Source organism: Bombus pascuorum, chromosome 16 (genome assembly GCF_905332965.1).
Source record: "Bombus pascuorum chromosome 16, iyBomPasc1.1, whole genome shotgun sequence".
In the NCBI taxonomy this organism is placed as follows: Eukaryota; Metazoa; Arthropoda; class Insecta; order Hymenoptera; family Apidae; genus Bombus; species Bombus pascuorum.
The window spans coordinates 5,445,267-5,469,698 of NC_083503.1; the positions used below are offsets into that span (position 1 = coordinate 5,445,267).

The 24,432-nt window shown below is 33.5% G+C and overlaps 1 protein-coding gene across 1 annotated transcript; it reads left to right on the forward strand.

Annotated features, from left to right (window-relative positions):
• The first annotated feature begins 7,948 nt into the window (after window positions 1-7,948).
• On the forward strand, window positions 7,949-8,377 carry LOC132915364 (uncharacterized). Its single transcript, XM_060975167.1, has one exon. It carries the CDS (start codon window positions 7,949-7,951, stop codon window positions 8,375-8,377), a length of 429 nt encoding a protein of 142 aa, XP_060831150.1.
• Window positions 8,378-24,432: the final 16,055 nt, after the last annotated feature.

Below are 24,432 nucleotides of genomic sequence, written 5' to 3' on the forward strand. Positions count from 1 at the left end.
TTAAAATAATGGATTATTTCGACTTTATTTTTAATTTAGATATGACATAGCGAAAGGAACTTTATTTTGTGTCAAAATTAAATAAATAATTAAATAATAATTTTCAACAAAATCTTCTACTTTAATTCTCTTCCAAATAAAATAACGAGCATTAAATATTATTTCAAAACAACATCTAACCAAATAAGGTAGGTGATATATCATTTAAATTATTATTTTTCAAATATAGATGACACCCATAAAACGGCAGTTAGGTTTCGAAAGAATGCCATGTTATCCGAATCCCTCTTATGTGAAACAAAGAATTACTGCAAAAATGGGGATTAGGTTCCATCAGTTAACAAAAGTATATTATATTTTCATACCTATAAGAAACATGTTACTAAAAAAATTAGTAATTAAATTAAAGTATTACATATTAATATGATGTATGTTAGTTTATAAATAGTTTAAAATAAAAGAGGCCATTGATTTTTTATCTGAAACGCTCTCAGTTGCTATTTCGATACAGTGAACAAATTTTCGAGTGCAAATGGTTAATACTCCATTGAAATGAACTAGAAATAAATTACAAATTTTAATATTTTTACACACGTTTTCTTGAATGAAAATTAAAAAAATCTCATTGCGTACCGTTACGTGCAGGTGCAGGAATTTGCCCAATTCTTGAACCGTGTATTATCTGTGTATCTGAGTGCATATTCGTGTTGTAAGAGCACCGTGTTACACGGGGGATACCTTTATTTTATTTAAATGATTCTCAAGTCTGGATGTAATAATAATACTATAATAACATAATAATTGTAGAATATAAACAGAATAAACGTATGAATTAAACAAAAATATATTTTAGATAATCTCATAAGAATTTTGTAGATACAATTTAATTTAGGAATAGTGTGTAAATTCTGAATTTAAAAAGCTATTCTGGAATCATGATCATGAATATATTAATTTAATACTCTCTTGCATAAATGAAATGTCAGAAAGGGGACAGTAGTAATTATACTGCGAATATTTAAGCATTTATGGAAAATTTAAACGTGGAAAGATTTAGATTCTATAAGACATAAAGGTAAATATATAAAATATTCAAATTAAGGTAATGATGCTATGAAATAGTAGTATTTCTCTCTTTGCATTTGTTATTTATAATAAATACATTTATAATAAACATATATAATTCTGGCACCCTATAAATTTAATTTGGAAGATCGTATGAATGTTTACTTGCATTGTTATTATATTCTGTTTAAAACACAATTTAAATTTTAAATGGTTAATCCTCGAGTTCGGTTCTTAATTCTACGGTATTTAATTTTAATTCTTATTGTATATTTTACTCGATAAATGTCACGTTATCGTAAATTAAAATGAAATGCTCTAGAATTAAGTAATTCGATGATGTGAACTGAAGATTAAGTATACTGTGAAGGAAAATGAACAAGTACTTTTACAAATAACTTTCTATTCTCATCTTTCAAGATGCGAGAAAGCTATAAAGACAAAGCGCTGTACATCTCTCGGAACATCGTTTTATTGTACGTTAAAAATTCCCTGTCCTGCTATCGCTTCATACAAACGACTACACATTCCGTGTTTCAGCAATCTCCTAATATCAAGCATAGCAGTAAGCAAGCATAAGTCGGACATATTACGCAAGACTATAGCAAAGGAGAGCAATGCTTTTGCTTTTATCCATAAACAAAAATGAGTGTTATGCATATGGACAGAAGTAAGCTTTCCAGGTTTGAAGAGCCAGTTAGAAGAGCTTTCGTAATTCGTGCAAAAAGTCCGTATGGGCTCTTGCGTATACAGTGCACTACCAGCATCAAAGGCTGCACTTGCGTGGAAGAATTCGTACACAGGTGCACTCCTGCCACATATCCATACTGTTTAATCACATTTTGAGAAACTACATTGCTTCTTTAATTTTATTTTACTCTTATATAATAAACGCATATGTAAAACAGAGGAATATTTATAGAAACTTTTTACGAATATGTTCTATGTATTATATAAAGCATCTTGAAATTTCATTAGTCTCATAATAACATATGATTATCACGATTATAAATCAATCAGAAAATATATATAGAAAGTATAGGATATTCATTGCAAACATATAAATATTTAGAAAAAAAAGTAGTATACAGCATGAATAGACATCTTAAAATTTAAGAAGAAGAAACTAAGATTTAAGTCTTAAATATATGATAAAAGTTAAAGATGATTCTATTAAATATTCAGGTTTATCGATATAATGGATAATTGACTGCTTAAATACATTTTTGATATTGATATACATATATACTTGCATTAAATATCCCATAGTTCCTATGTATATTTTCAGATTTATATCAAATTTTATCATATGGTAGCTGAATCTCATTACAGTGCTAATAAAATTTCAAAATATTTCATACAGGTCACATAGATTTCCATAAATATGAAAATATTTATGGCAAATCTATATATTCCTTGTCATAATTTATGAAACGGAATCTATATATATTCCATATTTATAAAAGAACTCCTTAATGAGGCTTAATTCAAAGGGTTGTGCGTATCAATACGCAATTGTTAATTTATCATCTATACAAATTTTCCTATACATTCTAAATCCTTAATTTTCATAAATATATTATTTTGGCCAACGGATCGTTTCCTTGATGATCTGTATCAACCATTGTCATGTTCTCTATTAGTACAGTTTAATAATTAGAGGTATCGTTTACTATGATTCCTATAGTCACTAGTCTACATATAAATCTAAAGTACTTATTGAAAAAGCAATAACAGTTTTTACTATTTATTATATAAGTTGATACATATAATTACTATTTAAATATCACTGTTTACATCAATACCTAGTCTTTGAATCAGCTTAGAAGTAACCTTACTTAATTTAACTTCAAATTCAAAGAAAGAATTAACGTGTCGCGTAACAAAATACTTCTATGAAATTTTATCGCTGCATACTAGCTTCTGAAAACCAAGTTAGTTGTCATAATATTCTATCATAACTACATACTTATGATAATTATAAAAAATAAGTCGTTACAGTTCGATTTAAGTAAATTATTTATTTGGCAAATTTTTAATTAAAAAGTCGGTATATCCAGATTAAATTCTGCTTAAAATATAATTAAATTTTTAAAAAAGTTAAAAATTATGGTAGAGAAATATATAAAAACGAGTATAGAATGATCTCTTCGCGAAAGCGCGTCTTCCGCGTCGACACAGTGTTTAACTGTTTGAGATCGGTGACCTTCGTTAACGAGGACACGCAAAGACTCGTCTCGTTGCCAAGAAAGGCCCTTCGCAAGGGTGTGGTAAAAATTCCGGAAAACTCCTGGAAGGCAGCGATGCGCACGGTCAATGAATCTGCCGTACATGACCTATTGTAATAGAAATAGTAAGTAGCTCAGAAGCTGCCACGGGTGGGACAAATTTCTGTTACAACTAGTTATTTTTCATATCTACTTTATTAGCGCCATACTAATTATTATTTATTGGAGGAAATAAAAGTTACATCGTCAACAGTAATTTATATACATAACATTTCTATTGTTATTACATAAGCGCTCTAGAAGTATTTTATAAAACTGATATAAAAGAACGTTAGTATGCATCAAGCATGTTTCAAGCGGTTTCTTATTGAAACGCATAACCAAACCCATTTGAGTTAATTTAAATTCGTTTGAAAGTAAGTTTCAGTTCGAGTTAAAGCAGATTATTTTAATTTCATAATTTCAACGTACAACAGTAGTGAAGAAAGGAAAATAGAGACTGAAAAGAACAAATATCTGTGCAGGTTTCATTTCTTTATATCCTTTCGTAAAAACACAAATTTGGATAAGCCTTGCAGTATAATCATAAATGCTTGTATATGTTAAGCATCTTATTAGCATCTAACGTTTTTTAATCTCTGCACGTTCGTACAAGGAGAAATTCAACATGCTCACGGAATTCCACTTGAAGAAATCGATCGTTAGTTCGAGGAAAAATCGAACGAATAAATCGATAATTCATTACCGTGTCCCCAATCTCGATTAATGATGTTAGATTGCACTTCATAATCGTGGTAATGGTACACCTAAATTCGTGTTCGTCTCGTGCATACTGAACGTTACAGGTATGACAAATCTGCGTAAGTAAGCAGCACCTGGTGCCCTTTTTTACGAAAAACACAAATTATTGCAAATTAATTATTGGAAAAAGAAAAAACACGGGAAAGTTCAATAAATAAATGCGGTATGTTCGACTCGTTGGTTTATTTGCTAACATGAAGCCGAGAAATACATGCTTGTTAAGCGTATAAAACACAGAGTTATGACGGAACTGATACGACAATCTCCATATATAAACAATAAAATTTTCATTGTTGTATTTATTATTTCTGCGAATGATTTAAAACGATCGAAACTATATTGATAACCATTTTCATTCTACTTTTCCATTGAATACAGTAATACATTTCATCAGTAAAAATAAGAGATTTGATTAATGTCAATAATTATTCTCTTTAATGCGTTTATAAAACTTTCGATAAATCATTTTCTATCAATACAACAATTCATTTCCTTTCGCATCGTCAATCGGAGAATTACTTTCTGTGAAAGAATTAACAATTTGTCCAATGTTTATTGAACTTCATTAAGTATAAAATTGCGCTGGGTACAATTGGTGCTCAAAGAGGGTCGAAGTACCTACATCTAAACTGTAGCAGTTTATTTACAACAATGGCTGGCATTAGCTAACAGCAGGAGTAAAAATGAAGAAATAAAGATTTCTTAAATTGCTTGGCAAGGTAGATACAACTAAAGCTTTGTAAAATTGATAATAATTTGTAAGGAACTGTATACATACTTAGCCCGCTGTAGTGAATCTTGGGCAAACATAATTGACATAACTCACAAACAGGTATTCCTCAGTTTTATTGCTTAAGTACGGCTATACTTAAAAGTCTGGGCTAAAGTATTAGGGACCTTTCCGAACATTCCGAAACAAAGGCCCCGATGTCCTTTCATCTCCGACATATGTATTTATATATTTCTCGTGGGTGTATTGTTTTGTAAATTAATATTCGCATAAATAGTTCATCTAAAACTAATTATTAAATTTAAAAAACGTAAATTCTTTACGTCTATCGATATATATGAAATTGTATCATGTAATTAATTCCACAAAGAGGTATTAGAAGAAAATTGACTGAAACATTGTAACTCGATAACACCAATTTACGAAGGTGTGTTATGCACGATTCCAGAGGTTCTTCTCCTCTCGACGGAAAAATCAATCTTAATGGAATTCTGACGTGCCATTAACAATCTCAAACTTCAATGGACGGAAAATAATATTCAGTCGCGATTCTATTTTACCTCCCTTGAGTGACCTTGAGCAGCAAAGAAAGTGGCGTTATACACACCTATACATATATATTTTACATATTCTCAAAATTTCATAACTTTTTGAATTTCCGGGTTGAAGATTCTTCTTCGTAAATTCTTACATTATACAAAGATATGTAGTTATATGCAATTTAAATAGAAATTTTTTTTTATCTGCTAAATATTATAATGGCTCTTTACTTTCGATTTATATTTTTTGTGCAGTTTTCCATTCCTTAATTTTTTGAAAATGTATAGAGATTCGCAATGTAATTATAATAATTTTCAGAATACCTGAAATTAATCGTAGGTATTAATAATTTGATGAAATTAGCGCTTTTACGTTCTTCGGTTGAAATGAAAGCTATATCGAAACATAAAATATTCGTGGATGGCAACAGAATTAAAAATGGTAATTGATCAATGCCCAATACCGTTTATTAGTTTGCTCATAGAACATTCTTTACTGAACACTCTGTATAGTCACGAAACTTCCTTCGTTATTATATAAAAAAATAAATATACAAAAAAGATAGCACGCGTTTACTGGTTTGATCATCGAGGATCACACTTACGACAGCAATATCGTCTTGAAAGTTCACGTAACGAGTTACGAATCGATATAATCGTTGATTAGCTAAGCGAAGAATATCCTAAAGGGGATGACTAATGGGGATTTGAAGGTACACGACATTAAAAGTACATATCCAGGTATCCAGTAACCGTACGCTACAATGCGATACATTATTCAAAAGACGGAACACGATGCTTTAATAAAAGCAAAATGTAACCAACGTGCTGGTAGTTTTTAATGCCATCGTGAAAGCGCAGTCGGTGATATTTTTGTCATCGCGGGGGAAATATTTGCTGAAAATTTCATCTCTCTTACCCCTGCTTTATATCATTTCCGCCAAAAGTTTTTTACCATTTCTGTCAGATTTTTTTCTTTCAATGTTTTGATCAAAGACCCGGAAAAATGCGTGTTTAGTTCCTTCGAAGGACGAAATTCTAATTTTCTTTATCTTTAACCTGATGAGTGTTGCAGGGTTGAAAACATGTCATCTAGGAAAGGTGAGTTTCATTTTAGTTGGTGTAAATTAAATAAATTAAAAAGTAATAGTAGATGGAATTATTGAATTTAAAAAAAGCAACGTAATTGCTTATAAAATTTATTGTGGAACATTCATGCTTCAACCGAAGTGTCGATGTTCTGCATCATAGCGATATTATGTTGGAGAATATATCATAATTTTATTTGTGACTATAATATCTATTATATTCCGTATATTATTTTTTCCTACGAAAGTTTAATCAAGATATCAAATCAAGATCATACACATTTCTTTATAATGTTTTTAAATGGAATTTGAATTATCCGTTACTTTATTGCAATAAACATCATTATCGGTATTTTACTTTATGATCTTTAAATTTTTAGAGAAAATTAAGTTGTTATATATTAAAAGTAATTATTAAAAATAATATTTTTTATTAATCGTAATTATTTTATCGCAAAGTAGAGATCAGGAAAGATTTATTACATGATATTAGAATTTAAAATGTTATCCGTCTGGCGGTTTTAATTTTGCAAATAATCTAAATAAAAGTATAACGAGGAATGTAGAAGTTGTCACGAGAAAAACGATTTCATCATTATATTGAATAATTTATATAATATCATTATAATGTACACTATAATGTGTAAAACATATTAGAAATATTTTCATTTTATTACAATATAAACAGGAGTGGTACGTTCTGTGATTCAACCATATATTCTCATTCATCCATCGGTCAAGATGGTCAATACATGTTCAAGTATATCTGCTCGAACCCGCGATAATACCAAGGAAGTATTAGTGCCGCGTCTAAAATCCTCATTACTAGAATACCTACCTCATTACTTAGGTTTATTGTTCTTTACGGTATTATACGGGATAAGCCGGTTGTCTCGTGTACGGCCGCTTTCGGCCAAAGTGTGACCTTTGGTCGGAGGCGGCCAGTACCCTTCCTTCACCCCCAAAGCATTTCTTCAACCAATTGGCAGGCAACTAAACAGCCGTTTCCCTCACTTTCTTAACGAAAATTACCATCAACCAATCCGCTCGTCTCGGACTTTAGACACACCTTAGTTTTCCTTCTCGACATCACCTTCATCGAACTTTAATAGTCATCGACTCTTCCGTCAAAACACATTTCATTCGAGTCTCCGAAGAAACAGACATGCACTCAACGCATCGTCGCGGACACTTCTAGTGTTTAAAAGGTGTTGAAAATAAACAGTTATGTTTAAAGTGTTAAGTGAGTGACATTCGGTGAGCATGAAGTGGCTCTTTTAAAGTGAAATCATACATCTATCGACGACATGTGAATCTTGTTCAAGGTTATCCAGAACGAGTTAGGGGAGTTCGACGACGATGAACACGGGCGCCGATTCGATGCACTACGCGAATATCGCGCTCTCGTCGCACGATTAACGAATCTCGTCGACAGTGAACGAACATCACCTCTCCTAGACATTCATAAATGGCAGATCATCCGCAATCTCTGGGCCGATGGCGATTAAAGTGACACAACTGCATTTACCCACATTCGACGGAGCCATGGAAAGTTGGAATATTTTCTACGACATCTTCTCTGTAGAAATGGAACGCACCGACTATTTGACACCCGTACAAAAGCTACAGTATCTCCGGTCCACTGTAATGGGAAAATCCGCGTACTGCATTCGATCGTTGAACACTGCTGACGCTAATTACACCCACGCAATCGCCATTCTGAAGGAGAAGTTCGACTGTCCAGAACCTAACCTCGATCTACGTCACTGGAACGCGATTCAAAACTATCCTAAGCTGACCAAGGAATCGTCGAAAACCCTGGAGTATTTGGTCGATACGATCAAGCAATATCTACGCGCGTTGACGAACTTAGGAGCGCCAACACGTCAGACACTATTCTTATGGACATCATCCTTTCCAAGCTAAGCACAGACGTCATTCGATATTGAAAACTCGTGACGTTTTCTGAAACTCCGTCGACGATTTCACCCTCTACTCAATTGAGGCTACACCCACCACCTCCCTCTATTCGCGAAACGAGTGATCAGCTGCGAAATCGCCAAAATTACGACTCGCTGGAATTGTTTGTCCCGCTGATCGGGCAAAGAAGCTGCTACAACGGGTTTGGTAATGCAAGATCAATTGGGACGAATGTCCTCCAGCAGACATACATTAAGAATGAAACAGATGTTATCCTCAGTTACCATTACGGAACAAGACCTGGTTCCTATGCAGGATAGTAATCGAGTCCGCAATAAAGATGGAATTACACGGCTTCGGTGGCGCCAGCGAGAAAACGTATGGAATCTATACTTATCTCCGCACCATGAACTTGACGGACACGTCTGGATGCAACTACTCAGAGCGAAATCAGAGGTAGCACGGCTCAAATAACATCATTGCATGACTCTAGCTGAGTGCTGCACTGCTTCTCACGTCCGTGATCGCTACAATACGTCGTGCTTTGCCAGACGACGTTACTCGGACCTTCCTGGTGCATTTTGATACACTACCTCTATTGAATTAACATAACTAACATACGGTGACAACCGATGTCGATAACCGTGTGGCCGAAATCCTGACGATTTGGCAACCAGAATGGTTACACCAACCCGAAGGATGTTCCCCAACGTGAAGCCCAACAGCATTAGTGGAAATACCGGAGCAGAGAAAGGCGATTTGTCTACCCACGACACTCGTCGATCACAGTTTGCTAGAGGGATATTCCTCCTGGCCCAAAGTGTTAAGAATCACCACTCGCTGCCTTCGTTCCAGAAGGAATTGGACAGAAGACTCAACTAGTTCCAGCATCTGTTAGCGTTGCTGTACGCCACACACACACGCACAAACTCAACTAATTTCAGGTAAACAAAATATCAAATTAAAAGTATATATTAAAAGTATAAAAAATATAGTTACAGTTACAAACATTAAAGATGACTAATGGTAAATAACACGACTTGAACATGAAATTAAAAATATTTTTTTACAATGTGGTAGCATTCGATTATAACTTTATTTATTCGTAACTGATAGTGTAACACGGTTAGCGACATAGGTTGTCAGCGTATGGGGTGACTTGTTAATTCAATGGAGGTAGTGTGTCGAAATTCACTAGAAAGGTCCGAGTAATCTCGTCTGGCAAACTCGATGTATTGTAGCGATCAAGGACATGGCGAGCGGTGCACCGCTTAGCTCCAGCCATGGAATGACGTTATTTGAGCCGCGCTACGTCTTATTTTGCTGTGGGTAGTTACGTTCAGACGTGTCCGTCAAAGTTGACGGTGCGGAGATAAATATAGATTCCATACGTCTTTTCGCTGGCGCCACCGAAGCCGTGTAATTCCATCTTTATTGCGGACTCGATTACTATCCTGCATAGGATCCAGGTCTTGTTCCGTAATGGTAACTGAGTATATCTGTTTCATTCTTAATGTATGTCTACTGAAGGATATTCGTCCCAATTGATCTTCCATTACCAAACTCGAATGTCGAGGGGTGTGATGTTTGTTCACTTTCATCGAAAGTGAACGACCACCATCACCCCTTGATATCCATAAATGGCAGATCATCCGAAATCATTCATCGATCATCAGGATCAGAAGTTTCGATCATTCGAAATCGCGAATATCGCGCCCTGGTCGCACGATTAACGAATCTCATCGAAAGTGAAATATATGAACTCGAGTCCCGAACGTTCGTAATCTATGGTGCTAACCACTGCGCTGCCGTCGTCGGACATTAATTGGTGTCGTCCACCAATTGGTGGTATTTTGCTGTCGAGTGCTGCCACATATTTATACATATACAAATATACATAGCCAATGTTTGAAAATGTTGATTGAAAATATAACTTGTGTTAGCGTATTATTAAAAGTATTCTGTTTCGTTCTCCATATAATTAGTAGAAATTAATTAAACGTCTTACATTTAATATGGCAATACTTCAGCTGTTAGCTAAATGTTTATCTTATTACGATTGTTGCGATTATGTATATTTATTCTGATGTAATTATATAAAAAGTTAAAGAGAGAAAGAAAAAGTTTGTATTCTGTAGGTTTTTAGAGAAATTCCATATTTTTCGAATGAGTATAACTAAAGTGGAATATAAATGTGGATTTATTTTATTTACTAAATGCAATTTTTGTTTAGATATTTTATGTATTTGTAGATATTATGTATGTATAATACAATATATGATGTAAAATATTGTAAAATTAATTTATATATGTAATTTATAATCTGCATTGTTTTCCATGAGTTACATTCATACATTCAAGATAGGAATAAATGGGATTATATCGTAATGTCAAAATGAAGTCAACGCCTGTTAATCACTTGCATTAGAAACGAACCATTTCCGTAAATTATGTATCTTAGCTTATAATTTCAATTGTCAAATTGTCAATAAATTATCTATAAAAGTGTCCGTAGTTAAATTTTTTAAGTATAAATAATTAAATAATCTATAACTAAGTACTAGTAATTTTGTATTTATAGCAGATTGTAATGATGTATTGTCAGAAAATAAACGTATATTTCATGTAACAAATTAGCCATTTTGTTATTTATGCCCAATTTTCGATTAAATAAAAGAAATCAATAGGAAACCTGTAAAATACCGAATTTGCTGACTTCGTCTTTCTGAGTTTTCATGTTCCTTCTGAGAAAATACGTCTGATTTAAGTACTATAGGTCACCGACGGCGCCCTTCGATTATCAGACCAGTCGAATGCTTTCACCAAAGAGGTTACCGAGACCCGGTCATCGATCCTTTGCCACGCTCGTCCAATAGACATTTCTAAGGGTTCGGCCCATGACACATGAATAACCATCAGCGCTAATACTTGCCTGCAAGCTGCTTTTCGCGTAATCATGTCCTTAAAGGTGTTTAGATAAACGACCATTATCATTTGATCGAAAGTCTTTCCACACGTAGAAACTCTTTAAAAATTCTTTCATCTTTCTTATCAATGCATAGATTCAAGATCTAAAATAGTTGCTTTGATTTTCATTAAATATGCAATATATTAATTAGCGATGTTCGTGTAAAATTCTGTATTCGGCCACATGCTGAACAATTTGACATGTATTTTCCTAAATTGATAATGTATAAATATAGATTTCTATATATTCTTTATAAATCCTTCGTGTAATTTTCTTTAAGTTACATATTCGTATGATGGCTTTCGATACGTGAAAAATATTTTAATATTTCGTTTCTCGTTGAACTTCTATTTGCTCAGGTAAGTATTTATTATAATAATCTACAGGTGTTTTCTTATTAACTTGCAAAATATCATAAAATCTTGTAAGTAGAAACAATCATCTATCGAAAGAACGTTTTAAAACCTCCAAACTACATCTGGAAAACGTAATAATATACTTTTGTTGGAGACATGGAATTAGAAAATATTTTGTACTTTATAAAATAAATTGTAATAAATCACAATTAGCTTTAGTATCTGAGATATTCAGTGCGAAAGTGGTATAAGTCAAAGAAGTTGATTACTGGATGATAAGGAATAGAGTAAAACTGCAAGCATCGACTGGACAATTCTCACTTATACTCCTACCCACAGAGAAATTAATAAAGCTATATACTTATACCACTTTTGCACAAAACAGAATGACGGTTACGCTTTTGAGATGTGGTGCTAAAAGAAATAGGTAAAAAATAAAAATATCCATTCGCTTATGTCTTTACGCTGTAATGCGCTCAAAATATTACAAATTATTATTGAATAGAGGATATTTATGTAAATTCATATTTTTATTTGTAGTGTTAAACAAATGAAATCTGAATGGAATTTCATTCGTTCTTATAATATTATAATTAGACTGCAGATTTTTATGACTTCATGCAAAATTTAAAAATATGAAAATGAAAAAAATGCATATAATACACAAAAATGTAGAAAATATCTGAAGTAGTGTACCTGTTATAATTGAAAAGGAGTTACTATTTAAATTCTACTTTTTTGCTTATGTCCACAAAATTATAATTTCACATAACAATCCACAGTCTAATTATAATACTATTTTTAATGTTTTATTAAATACGTTTCTTTTTTATATACGTGGAGAAATCCTCATGAACACTTCGCCCCTCTTCTGGAAAGCGGCGGGGTAGTGTCGGACTTACCGACTAATACCCCATGGTGGCTACCTATGGCTTAACAGAAGCGCCCCCGGAACCTCATTATTACTTCTTATAGTGGTTATCTTTGTTTTAGCTTTCGAAATGCTTAGACAATCCGAGAACTATGCTTCTATTTATAGTATTGTTGGATGTGAATTTATACTTTTTAAACTGATATTATACCTATCGTTGCTCTACTTCTTAACTGTCCCAACTCTATTTAAAAAATATAATTAATCAATCCATATATATCTCATCGGTATAAAGAATATAAATTCATTATATGATGAATTAATACGATGAAAATTGTATTGTTGGAAAGCAAGAAATATTAAATTCTTTCAAGTCTTAACTTCATTTAATAATATTAACCTCCATAAATCTTAAACTCAGTTTTCTCAGCTTACAAACTGGCGAAGGTAGAACAATTAAGAACCAGAATGAATATATTTTTATCATAATTCGGACTGGTGGTCTGAATGGTGGACAAACTATACGACTTGTTACATTATCAAAAATATTATAACTTTATTTTGGATATTTTGTATGTTTTGTATTTTGTATTTACATTTCACATAAATGTACAAATATTTACAGCTTAATTATTATGCTACTAGGAGATGTAAACAATTTAACATACTGTAGGTTTCGCTATTAATAGATTATTTTTTATATTTTGTTATTTTTATATCATTATTGTTTTTTTATTATTTTTGTTAGTATAGCCACCAATGTGGCAGGTACGCTACTAGGGGACCGTGGTAACCTAAGCGGGGGAAATAGAAGCAGTAGAGTGCGTAAATGAGCGATCTAGAGATCACGACGAAAAGTAGACGTGAAGCACATGAGTAAATAGAAAATAGAATATCTTGTAATAGACACTAATTATTTTAATGTTACGTATACATTAAGTGTTATAATAAATAGTGATACAAAAACAAATCTACCATTATTATTATTATTTTTTTACTAGACTATTAACTTGATATTCAGAGGTTATTAAAAAGTACTCTAAAGTACTTATCAAAAGTAATATATCCATTCGTGTTTAAGGAAAATATAAAGGCAAAGTAAAATGTTTCATAAAAATATACTATATATAAAATATAGCTATTCTAATTACAAAAGAAAGCTGTTATCTTCTGTAACACTAACTTTTGATGAATTAAGATTTTCAGAACTTTTATTTAATCCTAAAGCTCCATCAAAGTCGGAAAATTAATATAAATGTTTGTTATGTTTTCCTCCTATCATCTTTAACCATTTTAGCGCCACGCAGCGCGAACGTGCTGTTGGCATACTGTGGTGAACTGTGTCACGATGTTTGATCACGATCGTCAATTCGTAATGCACTCGGTTTCGAATATAGTTCGTCGCGAGTCATATCAGAGTTTCCTCTCGTAGTTACCTTTTTTTCAAATGATCGTAAACCACCTGCATAAATAAGCTGTTTGTATTGAATTTATTTTTAGTTACATATACTCCAGAAACATAATATAATATTTCATTTATAATAAATATAAAACTAGATTACTAATGCTCATTCTCATGTCTATAAGTAGGTCTTTCATTTAGTTCACCTATTGTCCTAGTTTCTTTCTATTTTTTTATGTTTTTAGGATGATAAATGAGAAAAGTAAACAATATATATTAAATCAAAACACAAAAATGTAAACAGACAAAGACATTAAAATTATAGTCATGGTTTCACAGGATCGTGACATTCATTATTTTTAAAACAGACATGTTTATGAAGACATAATGGATGAAGCACTTCTTTTCGCTGCACACAAATTAAATTCAATCGTTTTATACCGATAGTTTTAGTGCTACAAACTACCTATTGTCTTAAATTTCTGCCTGGTAGTCGTTAAGCCAAATATTCTGTCATCATCATTTAACATATGTTGTTTTTTGACTTGCATCCATTCAAGCTCTATTTCAGATATAATATTTGATGTAAATTCCCATCGAGTCATTGGCTTCTTTTTGGTAATTTCATTATAAAATAGATATAGAATTAAATAGATAGAATTTAATACCATGCGGGCAATGATGTGAAACGTAACTTTTTTCCAATATTAAGATAGACGTATAACATTTTGTCCGATTCGTCAACTCGCCCATAAAACGATTATAACAGTAAACGATGCATGATTTTACTCTACTTCTTTCGTTTCCATTTCGCCTTTTTAGTTACAATGGTATTGCCATTTGAAACGTGCGTCGAAATTAATTTGAATACTCTATTCGCGTGTTCAACTATTGGCATAAATTTTACGCATGGGTCGTATTTTTTATGGTTTGGTGGGAAACATTATTTATCATCGACTAAGTGAAAACAGTGATAGATAAGCTGGAATGTATTTCGCGAAATCATTTTTGAAAACCAGGGTATGCTGCTTGAATTTTTCGCCCAATAAGAAAATATTGTTGGTCGCCTCGTTATCTCATTTCTTAATAAAACTGCTATTTTGCAAGGAATGTGCCTTTACTTCGGGCAAAGTAACTGGTTTCCATGGTTTCATTCGAGATCCTTGGGTGATTTCACGTGATTTTATTAGTTGTTCGGCGTACTTATTCGTTTCGCGAACCATAAATGTTAGCAGGGATGAACCGATCAACAGATTAAAATAAACGATAGGTTTAGATTCGTTAGTTAGCGATGACTGTAGCCCAGTGTCTTCGGTAAAGGGAAATAAGTTCTCTTGTTCACCTATATCATCAATAAAAGCACTTGCAGATGTAGCAGAAGAGATAAAATTGCTTCGCTTTTAGACGTATCAAAGTTGTCTATTCTCTTCCTTTTTGAGACTGGAACGATCTCACTACAGCTATCGTCAGATTCAGAAATTGAATTAGGTCTCCAATTTGACTTTGTCTTTTCTTTTTCGTATCCATTGCCCTATACCGGATACACGAAAACAAATACTTAAATTAATTAAATGAAACTAATGTGTAGATTACCTCTTGAATTGGAAAACTAAATCCTGTATTATAGAATGTTATCACGCAATCAAAACGCAAAGCACGAATATTTGGCAAGCTTTTGAGAGTTTAATATAACGTTTCTGATATGACTGATGAAATAAAGCACGATCGCGACGACCGGCATTTCTCGCAAATAAATGAACGAAGCGCTATCGCGCAGCGACACGGATTCTTAAAAACCCCTAGCACTAAAACGGTTAAATTTAATTTGTACACTATCTCGTAAATGACGAGTCATAATTCATATTATCTTTATTGTAATATGGAACAGACTTTAGATGGCAACAAAAGGAGACAATTTATCTACGCGTGTGAAACGAACGATTAAGTAAAACTGCTGTCGTAAGGATGGGACAGAGTTCTCGAGTGATTCTTCTGGAAGATGTTTATTCCTTGCAGAAACAGCCGGACTGTTTACAAAGAAGAACGGAATCACAAAACCCTGGCAGAGAGAATTAAGTTTTCACAAGTAAAAGCATCGAAATGGCTTGGAAAAGTGTGGGAGAAAGTTGGTGGGCGCGAACGAAACGGAAGCAGAGGTAGGAGAAGGAACCGGAAACAACACGAAAAGACAGGCTCCTCTCTTTCTGCTGCGAATGCCTCTCGGTTGAATGGTGCTCGATATTCCCTTTTTTATCTTTAATTCCCTTTTCTGTCGCAAGAATGAAGACAGATTGCCACAGCGCGGTGCTCCGGTTTCCTTTGCTTGCGTCTTCCAACTTCGTTCCATCCGATTGCTTTTCTCTTTTCATTCGTATCCATGGAACGCGTTCTATCCGTTCATTCCTATATTCTTTTTCCCTTTATTCGCCTCTCAATGAGAGAAATCCTATCTTTTTCGTCATATCGATCACGACCACAATGTACGTTTAGTCGGCAGTAAGTACCTTATTCGACAAAGACCACATAGTTCCAGGGTACAGTTTCAATTAAAGCAACGCTGTCACACCCTCTTTAGTGCTCTTTGGCAATGCAATTAGCCAGGCACGGCACTTCTACCAAGGGTATCCCTTAAAAGGACTGAAAGCGCGTGATAATTAAGATGCTACGCCACTTGCAAGAACAATTAAGTACTGACTCCGGATAGCGGTCGATGCTTCTTTTCTTGGAAAGTATATGCGTACACCATCACTCGTGAGTATTCGGACATTGCTATTTTTGACAAAATGCAATTTAATGTAACCTTTCAAACTCAATGATTCGTACTCGCAATATTGTATTATTAGAAGTTTCTTCGAATATTTGTTTTTAGTAAAATTAGTCTTAATTTTAGTACGTAACACATGATTTACAAAATCATTAAAAAAATATATTTTTACTACGGATAATTAAAAAAAAAATTTCTTTTTCACGAACTAAAAATAATACCGTCTAGCAAGCGTTAGATTAATGCATATGGAATAATTTTATTCTTTATTATCATTGCAGTAGGATAATAAGACGATACGAGTTACTTTTTTAAGTTAATATAGAATAACAGAATTGACATCGCATTTCGTGGAACTGTTTCATTGATAGGAAAGCCCTTTGACTTTAATGGTTTTGAATACACTTCATTTTTGTCCAAAACGAGATAAACGAGATTATTACAGATTTCCGCTTTCGGGGATATGCATAGTGATATGGATATCATAATGGTGAAAATTATGTATCCTCCCAAGTTGAAGATTTTATTGTTTATATCACATTTCTCTCGATGCTCTCAATTCACACTGTCAATCTTAACACCTGTGGATAGGCCAACCATTTGAATCATGTATTTAACTGTAATATGCTACTGTTTTAATACACAGTTCAGAAATTTATTTATGTTATTTGTGTTAATTTTAGTTCGACGAATTATTCTTCTCAAAATGCTTTATAACTGTATAAATATAGATATAAATTGATAGCATAATTAGAGTAAAATTTTTAATCAAAATTCAGTTTATCAAATATTTATTATTTATTTATAAATTAAGGACAATTTGTTTTAGTAATTTTTCTCGAGATTATTTCCTAGTTTCCACAAATTTATTCAAATGCTTCACATATATTTCGATTCTACCATTGTATATTTATGTACGATATCAGATACAAGAAATAAAAGCTTCATATCGTATACACTTTAATAATTTATGACAAATTAACTTTCCAGCAATTATTACTAAAATAGTTTACATCTAACGAGGTTTAAACATTTACCCGATAAGCACGTATTTTACCTAAACGTACTATGAAACCGTTTAACAGAAACCCAAATAAATTTTATAGTACCCGTTCTAACATCCATTATACAACCTGGCCATAAATCTAATTCTGTATTTATTGTACGATGGATTCAAGTACTACAATAGTTACCTAGAGTGGAAACGTTCCTTTGTAACAAATGCATTTACAAGTTAATACATTCGTAACCGCTAACGTAAAATTGTGTGCTCGTATGATCATATAAAATCACATCATTTTATAATATTACAAAAAGATGTAGGAAATTTCGGTTATTTATGAATTGTGCTAATGATCAATTCTCTTATTCTTTTTATCAATGACAAGTGATTATAAGCAGTTGGTTTATGTACATTGATATGTACGAAGCATAGGACATTTATGTACCGACCTTGCTTTTGAAGCATTGCTGACGAGCGAGAGGGGCAGGAAGGCCGTAGCCTCCTTTTGCGAGCTAGTTATGCTGTGGAAAGAGACAGCGGTGCGGGCGAGGGAGCTGGTTTCCAATCCCGAGAGGATCGGCCGACGAGGACGCAGCGGTACCCGTGGACGCGCCTACACGAGGCGCGCGAGGGCCACCGCGACCTCCGATGGGGGTTGAAATTAGGTGCTGGACTCCCCAGCACCCGGGGGCCACCAAGCAGTCCGGTTAGGAGATCCGGACGGCCCCCGGGAGACGCGACATGGCAGCACACCGCGCCACTTGCGGACAGAATGTTGTGCGCGAGGGGGCCTGGTGTGTCGCCTCAGCGGTTCCCTGTCAATCCTCGATCGCAAGAAGGACGGTCATCCGACACTACCACACCACTCTTCCCCCTAGAAGTGGTGGGTGTCCGTGTGGATTTCTTCCGCGAAAAAAAAAAAAAGAAAAAAAAGGACATTTATGTATGTAGCCAGGCGGTCTTGCACGACGGCTCGTGGGTGCGGTGCGACGCGCGACCACCGCGGCCCCAGCCCCTCGTGTAAGTTGCGCACTTGAATGCCTTTAAGATTGCGTTAGATCAAAATCAAGGTTAAGTCGGCGGACTTTTAGAATACGATAAAGCCTCTGAAGAACATTTCGAAAGATTCGTTAATAAATTATCATTCATGGGAGAACAGTTCCCATAAATGTATACATTTAAAAGGGGAATATTTTGAAGAGGACTAATTGCTTGTACCAATATCTAATAAAGTCTGCTTTCGACACAACCAGATCGCATATTTTTTGATCACGCGTCGTATATCTATAATCATGGGCATATTATTAAATAGTTGTGAAGCTGAGATCAAAACACAATGTGTATTCTATTTCTTCTCAACTCTGTACAATCACTTATGCTGTTGTCGACATTGAGTTCAATTAGTAACAATAGTTAATATAAGTTGCGTAATGTATCTTTAGAATTGATATTGTAACAATATGTATTTGCTAATGGCTAATAAGCTGATGCGACGTTAGATAAATAAACTAAAACGAACTTTTATAATCATTCTGGTATACACATGTATATAATACATACTGTAGTGACAATAAATTATAAGCATTTTTTCCAAATTTATAATTACTGATCCATGAATTAGACTGCGAATTCTTATGCATTTATAGAAAATTTAAAAGTGCAAAATTGCATAAAATGTACATAATATGAAAAAAAAAAAATATATATATATATAATAGCCGAAGTGTAGTACTTTATATAATAATTAGGTAGGTAAAACAATTTTTTATTGAGGCTCTACTTTTTCAATTATATACTCAAAACTATGAATTTGCATAAAAATCGCAGTCTATTGAAGATGTTTATATGTAAAATATAACGTTTGCTACCTTTTCGAATATTCTACATTCCTTACATTTACTTTTTGTCTTATTTATCTATCTTAGATCTGTGTCACCACATATTAATGTATATATAATATTAAACACAAAATATAAAAATCATTACCTATTCCGTACTGTTTCATCATTTCAAATACAAATAAATAAATTAATTCGTCCCGCATTTGCGAGAAATTGAAAAGCGCAAAGGTACACAGAATGTTTAAAACGTAGAATGTCAGATCTGAAATATTTCAACTATAAAATAATTTCCAGTTATTAATATTCAAATGTTAAAATATTTCAGATCTAACATCCGAGGTTCAAACATTTAGTGTATCTTCGCATCTTCAAATTTTCCACCGATGCGCAAAAATTTTCAATCCGACAATTGCCAATAAATTATCGATCGCAGAAGTGTCAACATTTCAGTCAACCAAGAGCATCCTACCACGTAAGGTCAAACAGTAATTTTTCCAAGAATATGATTTTATAACCACCCTGTATATCGTATCAGTCCAAAGACCTTTCCCCTTCTTTTTTCCTTTTGTTGAGAGGAACACGATCGAATGTTATTGGCCGGAGCCAAAAATTGCCGGTACCGTTTATCTTGAATCTCGAGCGAAAGATGTATCACGATAAACGACCCGATAAAAGGGGTTGGAAGGAGGTCGTGACGTGGGTCGGTCGCCACGACAGGATGATGCAAAAACCACTTCGTCTTGACGGTTTAAGAGGCAGTCGCTCGTGAAGCCATACGCGTCGAACGCAGCGTCGCGTTTTCGATGATAGAAATTGAATTTTCCCAGTTTTCCAACCTGCCGATTCGATTTGTTCTGTGATGTCAGTGTCCGGTGAAACTCTGGCAAGTTAACGATCGAACGTAATCGATTCTACTCCGAAGGAAAGAAGATAAGAACGGCAGAAAGAGTCGAATGTGAATTGGAACGATCAAATAGTAAACACGACGGATGTGTTTCTCGGTAAAAGAATAAAATGAGAGGTTAAAGAAACTGGACAGAAGGGAAAGTTTATTAAAGAAAAGTTGGGTTTTTTATTCACTGTTGTGAGCTATACAAGATAGGGTAGGTATACACGGAAATATACAGAGTGTTTTGTACACTAGTAACTTGTGTAAATTAAAACATGAAGCATATTGGAAAATTATTTGTGAGAGCATCTTGATTGAAATATAATGTGTTGTATAAATTTACAGCCAGCCACAAGAGTTTATATACAGGGTGCGGCCGAATAACATGTACAAGCGAGCACGAGGTGATTGCTTATGAAAAAATAAGAACAAGATATGGAATAAAATTTGTTCATCTTCTCAATCTTTTCAATAAATCGAAAATACAGAATAAAATCTTTTCTCAACTTTGTTTCCAAAGCAATAAATTTGAAAATTTATCATACGCATGTAAATACTAGATCGATTCTTAAACTAAACATGTTCAAACTCTGTTTTCTTGAAAATAAAGCCTTAAGCGGAAAAATGTTATTTTATATTTTTTATTTACTTTCATTTGTACAATAATATCCTATTGATCGTTCACTCATGCTCAATCGATAATTAGTCATGTTCAGGTATACTTGACAAATTTTCAAACTCAATTTTCTCAAAAACTAAACCTTAAATGAAAAAATTTGATTGCATATTTTTTTCTTATCTTTTCATAAGGAATCACCTCATAACCACTTGTGCATGTTATTCGGCCGCACCCTGTATATCTATTAAGTTTGTCATATTACAACAAACAGAAATATACGGAGTGTTTCAGAAGATAGGGTGCAAAAGCATTTTAAAAAATTGTTTGCGAGAGTCTGTTGATTAGAAAATGTATTGTGTGAGTATATACTTAACCATAGCAATCTATACAAATCTCTCAAATTTGTAATATTATAACAGAGAGTGTAATACTTTTGTCACCAAATTTTGTATTAATCTAATTTAAATACATATTTGAAGAAATAACACAGTTTATCAAAGTTCGTCTTTTTTATGCGCTTAAATTATATAAAGAATGGGATAGGGCATCTTACAAACGAGAATGTAAAGCTCTTTGGAAGATACTTTGTGAGAGCATTTTGATTAGAAAACTTACAGTCACAAAATTCTACACGTACTCCTTAATCCTTGTTAGAAATTATCATCAAAGGAAATCGCATGAACAGAAAGAATCAAATAAATTATCATTTGCGGATAACATTACTGGATAATAATATTAAAACAAGGGTTCAATTTAATATGCGTATTAGACCAAAGATGTTAGCTCTAGAAATATTTTTGAAACCAAATTTTGTAATAATTTAATTCAAACACTAGTTTCAAGAAATAATATGTTCCATTTATTATATTTATTAAGAAAGGGATAAAAAGCTATGAAATGTTTCACAAGAGTGTACATACACATACTTGTTATATCTTTATGAAATTATGTAAATTAGTTAATTCATAAATAACTAATTCGCTAGTTACAGAATACTATTCACAAAGCTTTCAAATTTTAATATCTATTGTAAGGTATAAAATGAAGTGTGCTGCAAAATAAAATGACAATATTTAGAATTTAATAATCAATATTATTCTTGTATAAAATGAAAATTCATTTCAGTCATTCATAAATTTACAGCTTTATACAAAATATTGTAAATAACATGATGCAATTATTTATTATACTTGCAAGGTTATTATATCTGATTACCAAATGTTTTTCAAATTTAAATGCCTTTATGTGGAAAAATAATATGAAATAAACACGTTTATTAGAAAATAAATATTCGGAGGCACAACTCTAAAATGCTCCATATAATGTCAGTGGTTTATAGATTGGTTCAAGTAACGCAAGGACCATTGTTTTTCTTTACATGGGGAAATCCTCATGGAGTGTCGGATTTATCGACTGAAACCCCACGGTGGCCGCCAAGCTCGTTGCGGAGGGGCCATGGGACCGCTCTAGCATACTCACTAACCCCCTCCGCGTTGAAACTCCGCCGACTCGACCTTGATCTTGATCTAACGCAATTTTAAGCGTGTTCAAGTATACAACTTGGATTCAATTGAACAAATCGAATTTATTGATTATAAAATTCTTTGTTTAAATAAAGAATGAATAGAATGAAATTTTATCACGGACTTTTTTGGGCAGATGGAAAACGTTTGCAATAACATTTATGTACATTTTTAAATTCATTCCAAATTTTACTGAAATAATCATGATAATTGTCCCTCATTACAACGTTAATGAAATTGCAGCAAGTTTTATGTAATATACATAATAATACATACATATATATATATATATATATATATATATATATATATATATATATATATATATATATATATATATATATGTATATATATATATATATATGTCGGAGATGAAAGGACACCGCCCCCCCCCCGTTGGAATTATTTGGAAAAGCCTCAATACTGTAGCATTTACGAAATAACCCAGACACAGTCATTCGAAACTTGAAACAATGAGTTTAGGCTCGAGGCGACAACCGGTCGCCGAGCGTAGCCACGGTCACGGGATGAACGTTCCACCTAACAGAGATATAAAGTTACATAGCTTTCCTTTAAAGAATTGGTAGTACAGACACTTGACAATAAGACATTCCAACGGCCCCGCAGCTCGCCACACACAGACCCCATTCTTTGGGCAAGATGATCGCCAGATGCCGATGCATCGTTTACAGTTTATGTTCCGATAGCCTGAGGAACCGTTACAAATCTTAGGACTTAGTTAACTAAAGTCCTTCAGATTGACAAACAGTCTTTATTCTATCAGCCTGTAAATCTGTCACCTATTGCGGGAAGATATGGGAAACCTGATTTGGTCACGTACGACGCTGCCTGCTAGGAACTCTCTCTCAAGGGCGGCTAACATCCTTTTCTAACCGCTAACATAGAAATTGACCAATTAACAGCAACGTCTATTTCCCTCACCCTCCGAGTGGAGGCTTTCTTTGATGAATCCGATGATCTCGTGCCCTTAGGCACACCCCATCATAGTTTTCCTCTGCAGCGTTGTCGTGACGGAAAGTCATTCCTTTTCTGGCAATCTCATTAGCTAAACGCCTAGTGTCCTAGTACTATCGGAATAATCTCCATCTTAACAAAGAGTCAATCAAACGATCCTTGTATCACGAGTAGTAAGTCGAGTCCGACTTAGACTTTGAAGCAAAGTATATTCGTTATCCCGTGGACCGTGGATTCGCTATATCGAACCTAGGGCCATTGTCATTAGCGTCCAATTACCGCGTCCGCTTGTCAATCTCGTATCAGCCATATTTGTGTAATAAACATCTGTGCGACGACCATGAACAACACTGGTGAAGATTCATTAAACGCCCTTAACGCCAACCCGACATATATAATATATTATTACATAATATATACATAAAAATTTTTTAAGATAAGAGTTTAATATTTTGTGAATTACTCGATGCAATATTATCAATTCCTGATTAGTCTCCAATCTCAAAAATAAAGTGTAAATTAAAACGAAAAAACTTTCTCTTTGTTTTAAAAATGGGTAAATTTTGGTACTCGTCGGGAGCGAAAGGTTCTATTAAACAATGGGATTGTAAGAGATAAATGAAATAGTCATTTATCTGAAAAATGACGTGGAAGTTATAAAAAATGTGGTTTAGTACAAAATCATGATCATGATTGTAACTCATTCGACTATAATTTATCGCTCTCATCTTTTATTCATTAAAAAGTAAGAATCATATTGTAAAACAGTTTTCGTTCCCAATAACAAAAATTCGCCTAACTTTAGTCGTCTTGTTGTCTTATAATGTCTTGTAATTTACATTTTGCCTTT

Excerpts from the sequence above, each read along its gene's own strand:
- LOC132915364 (XM_060975167.1), top strand. The coding sequence starts at position 7,949 with ATGGCGATTAAAGTGACACAACTGCATTTACCCACATTCGACGGAGCC.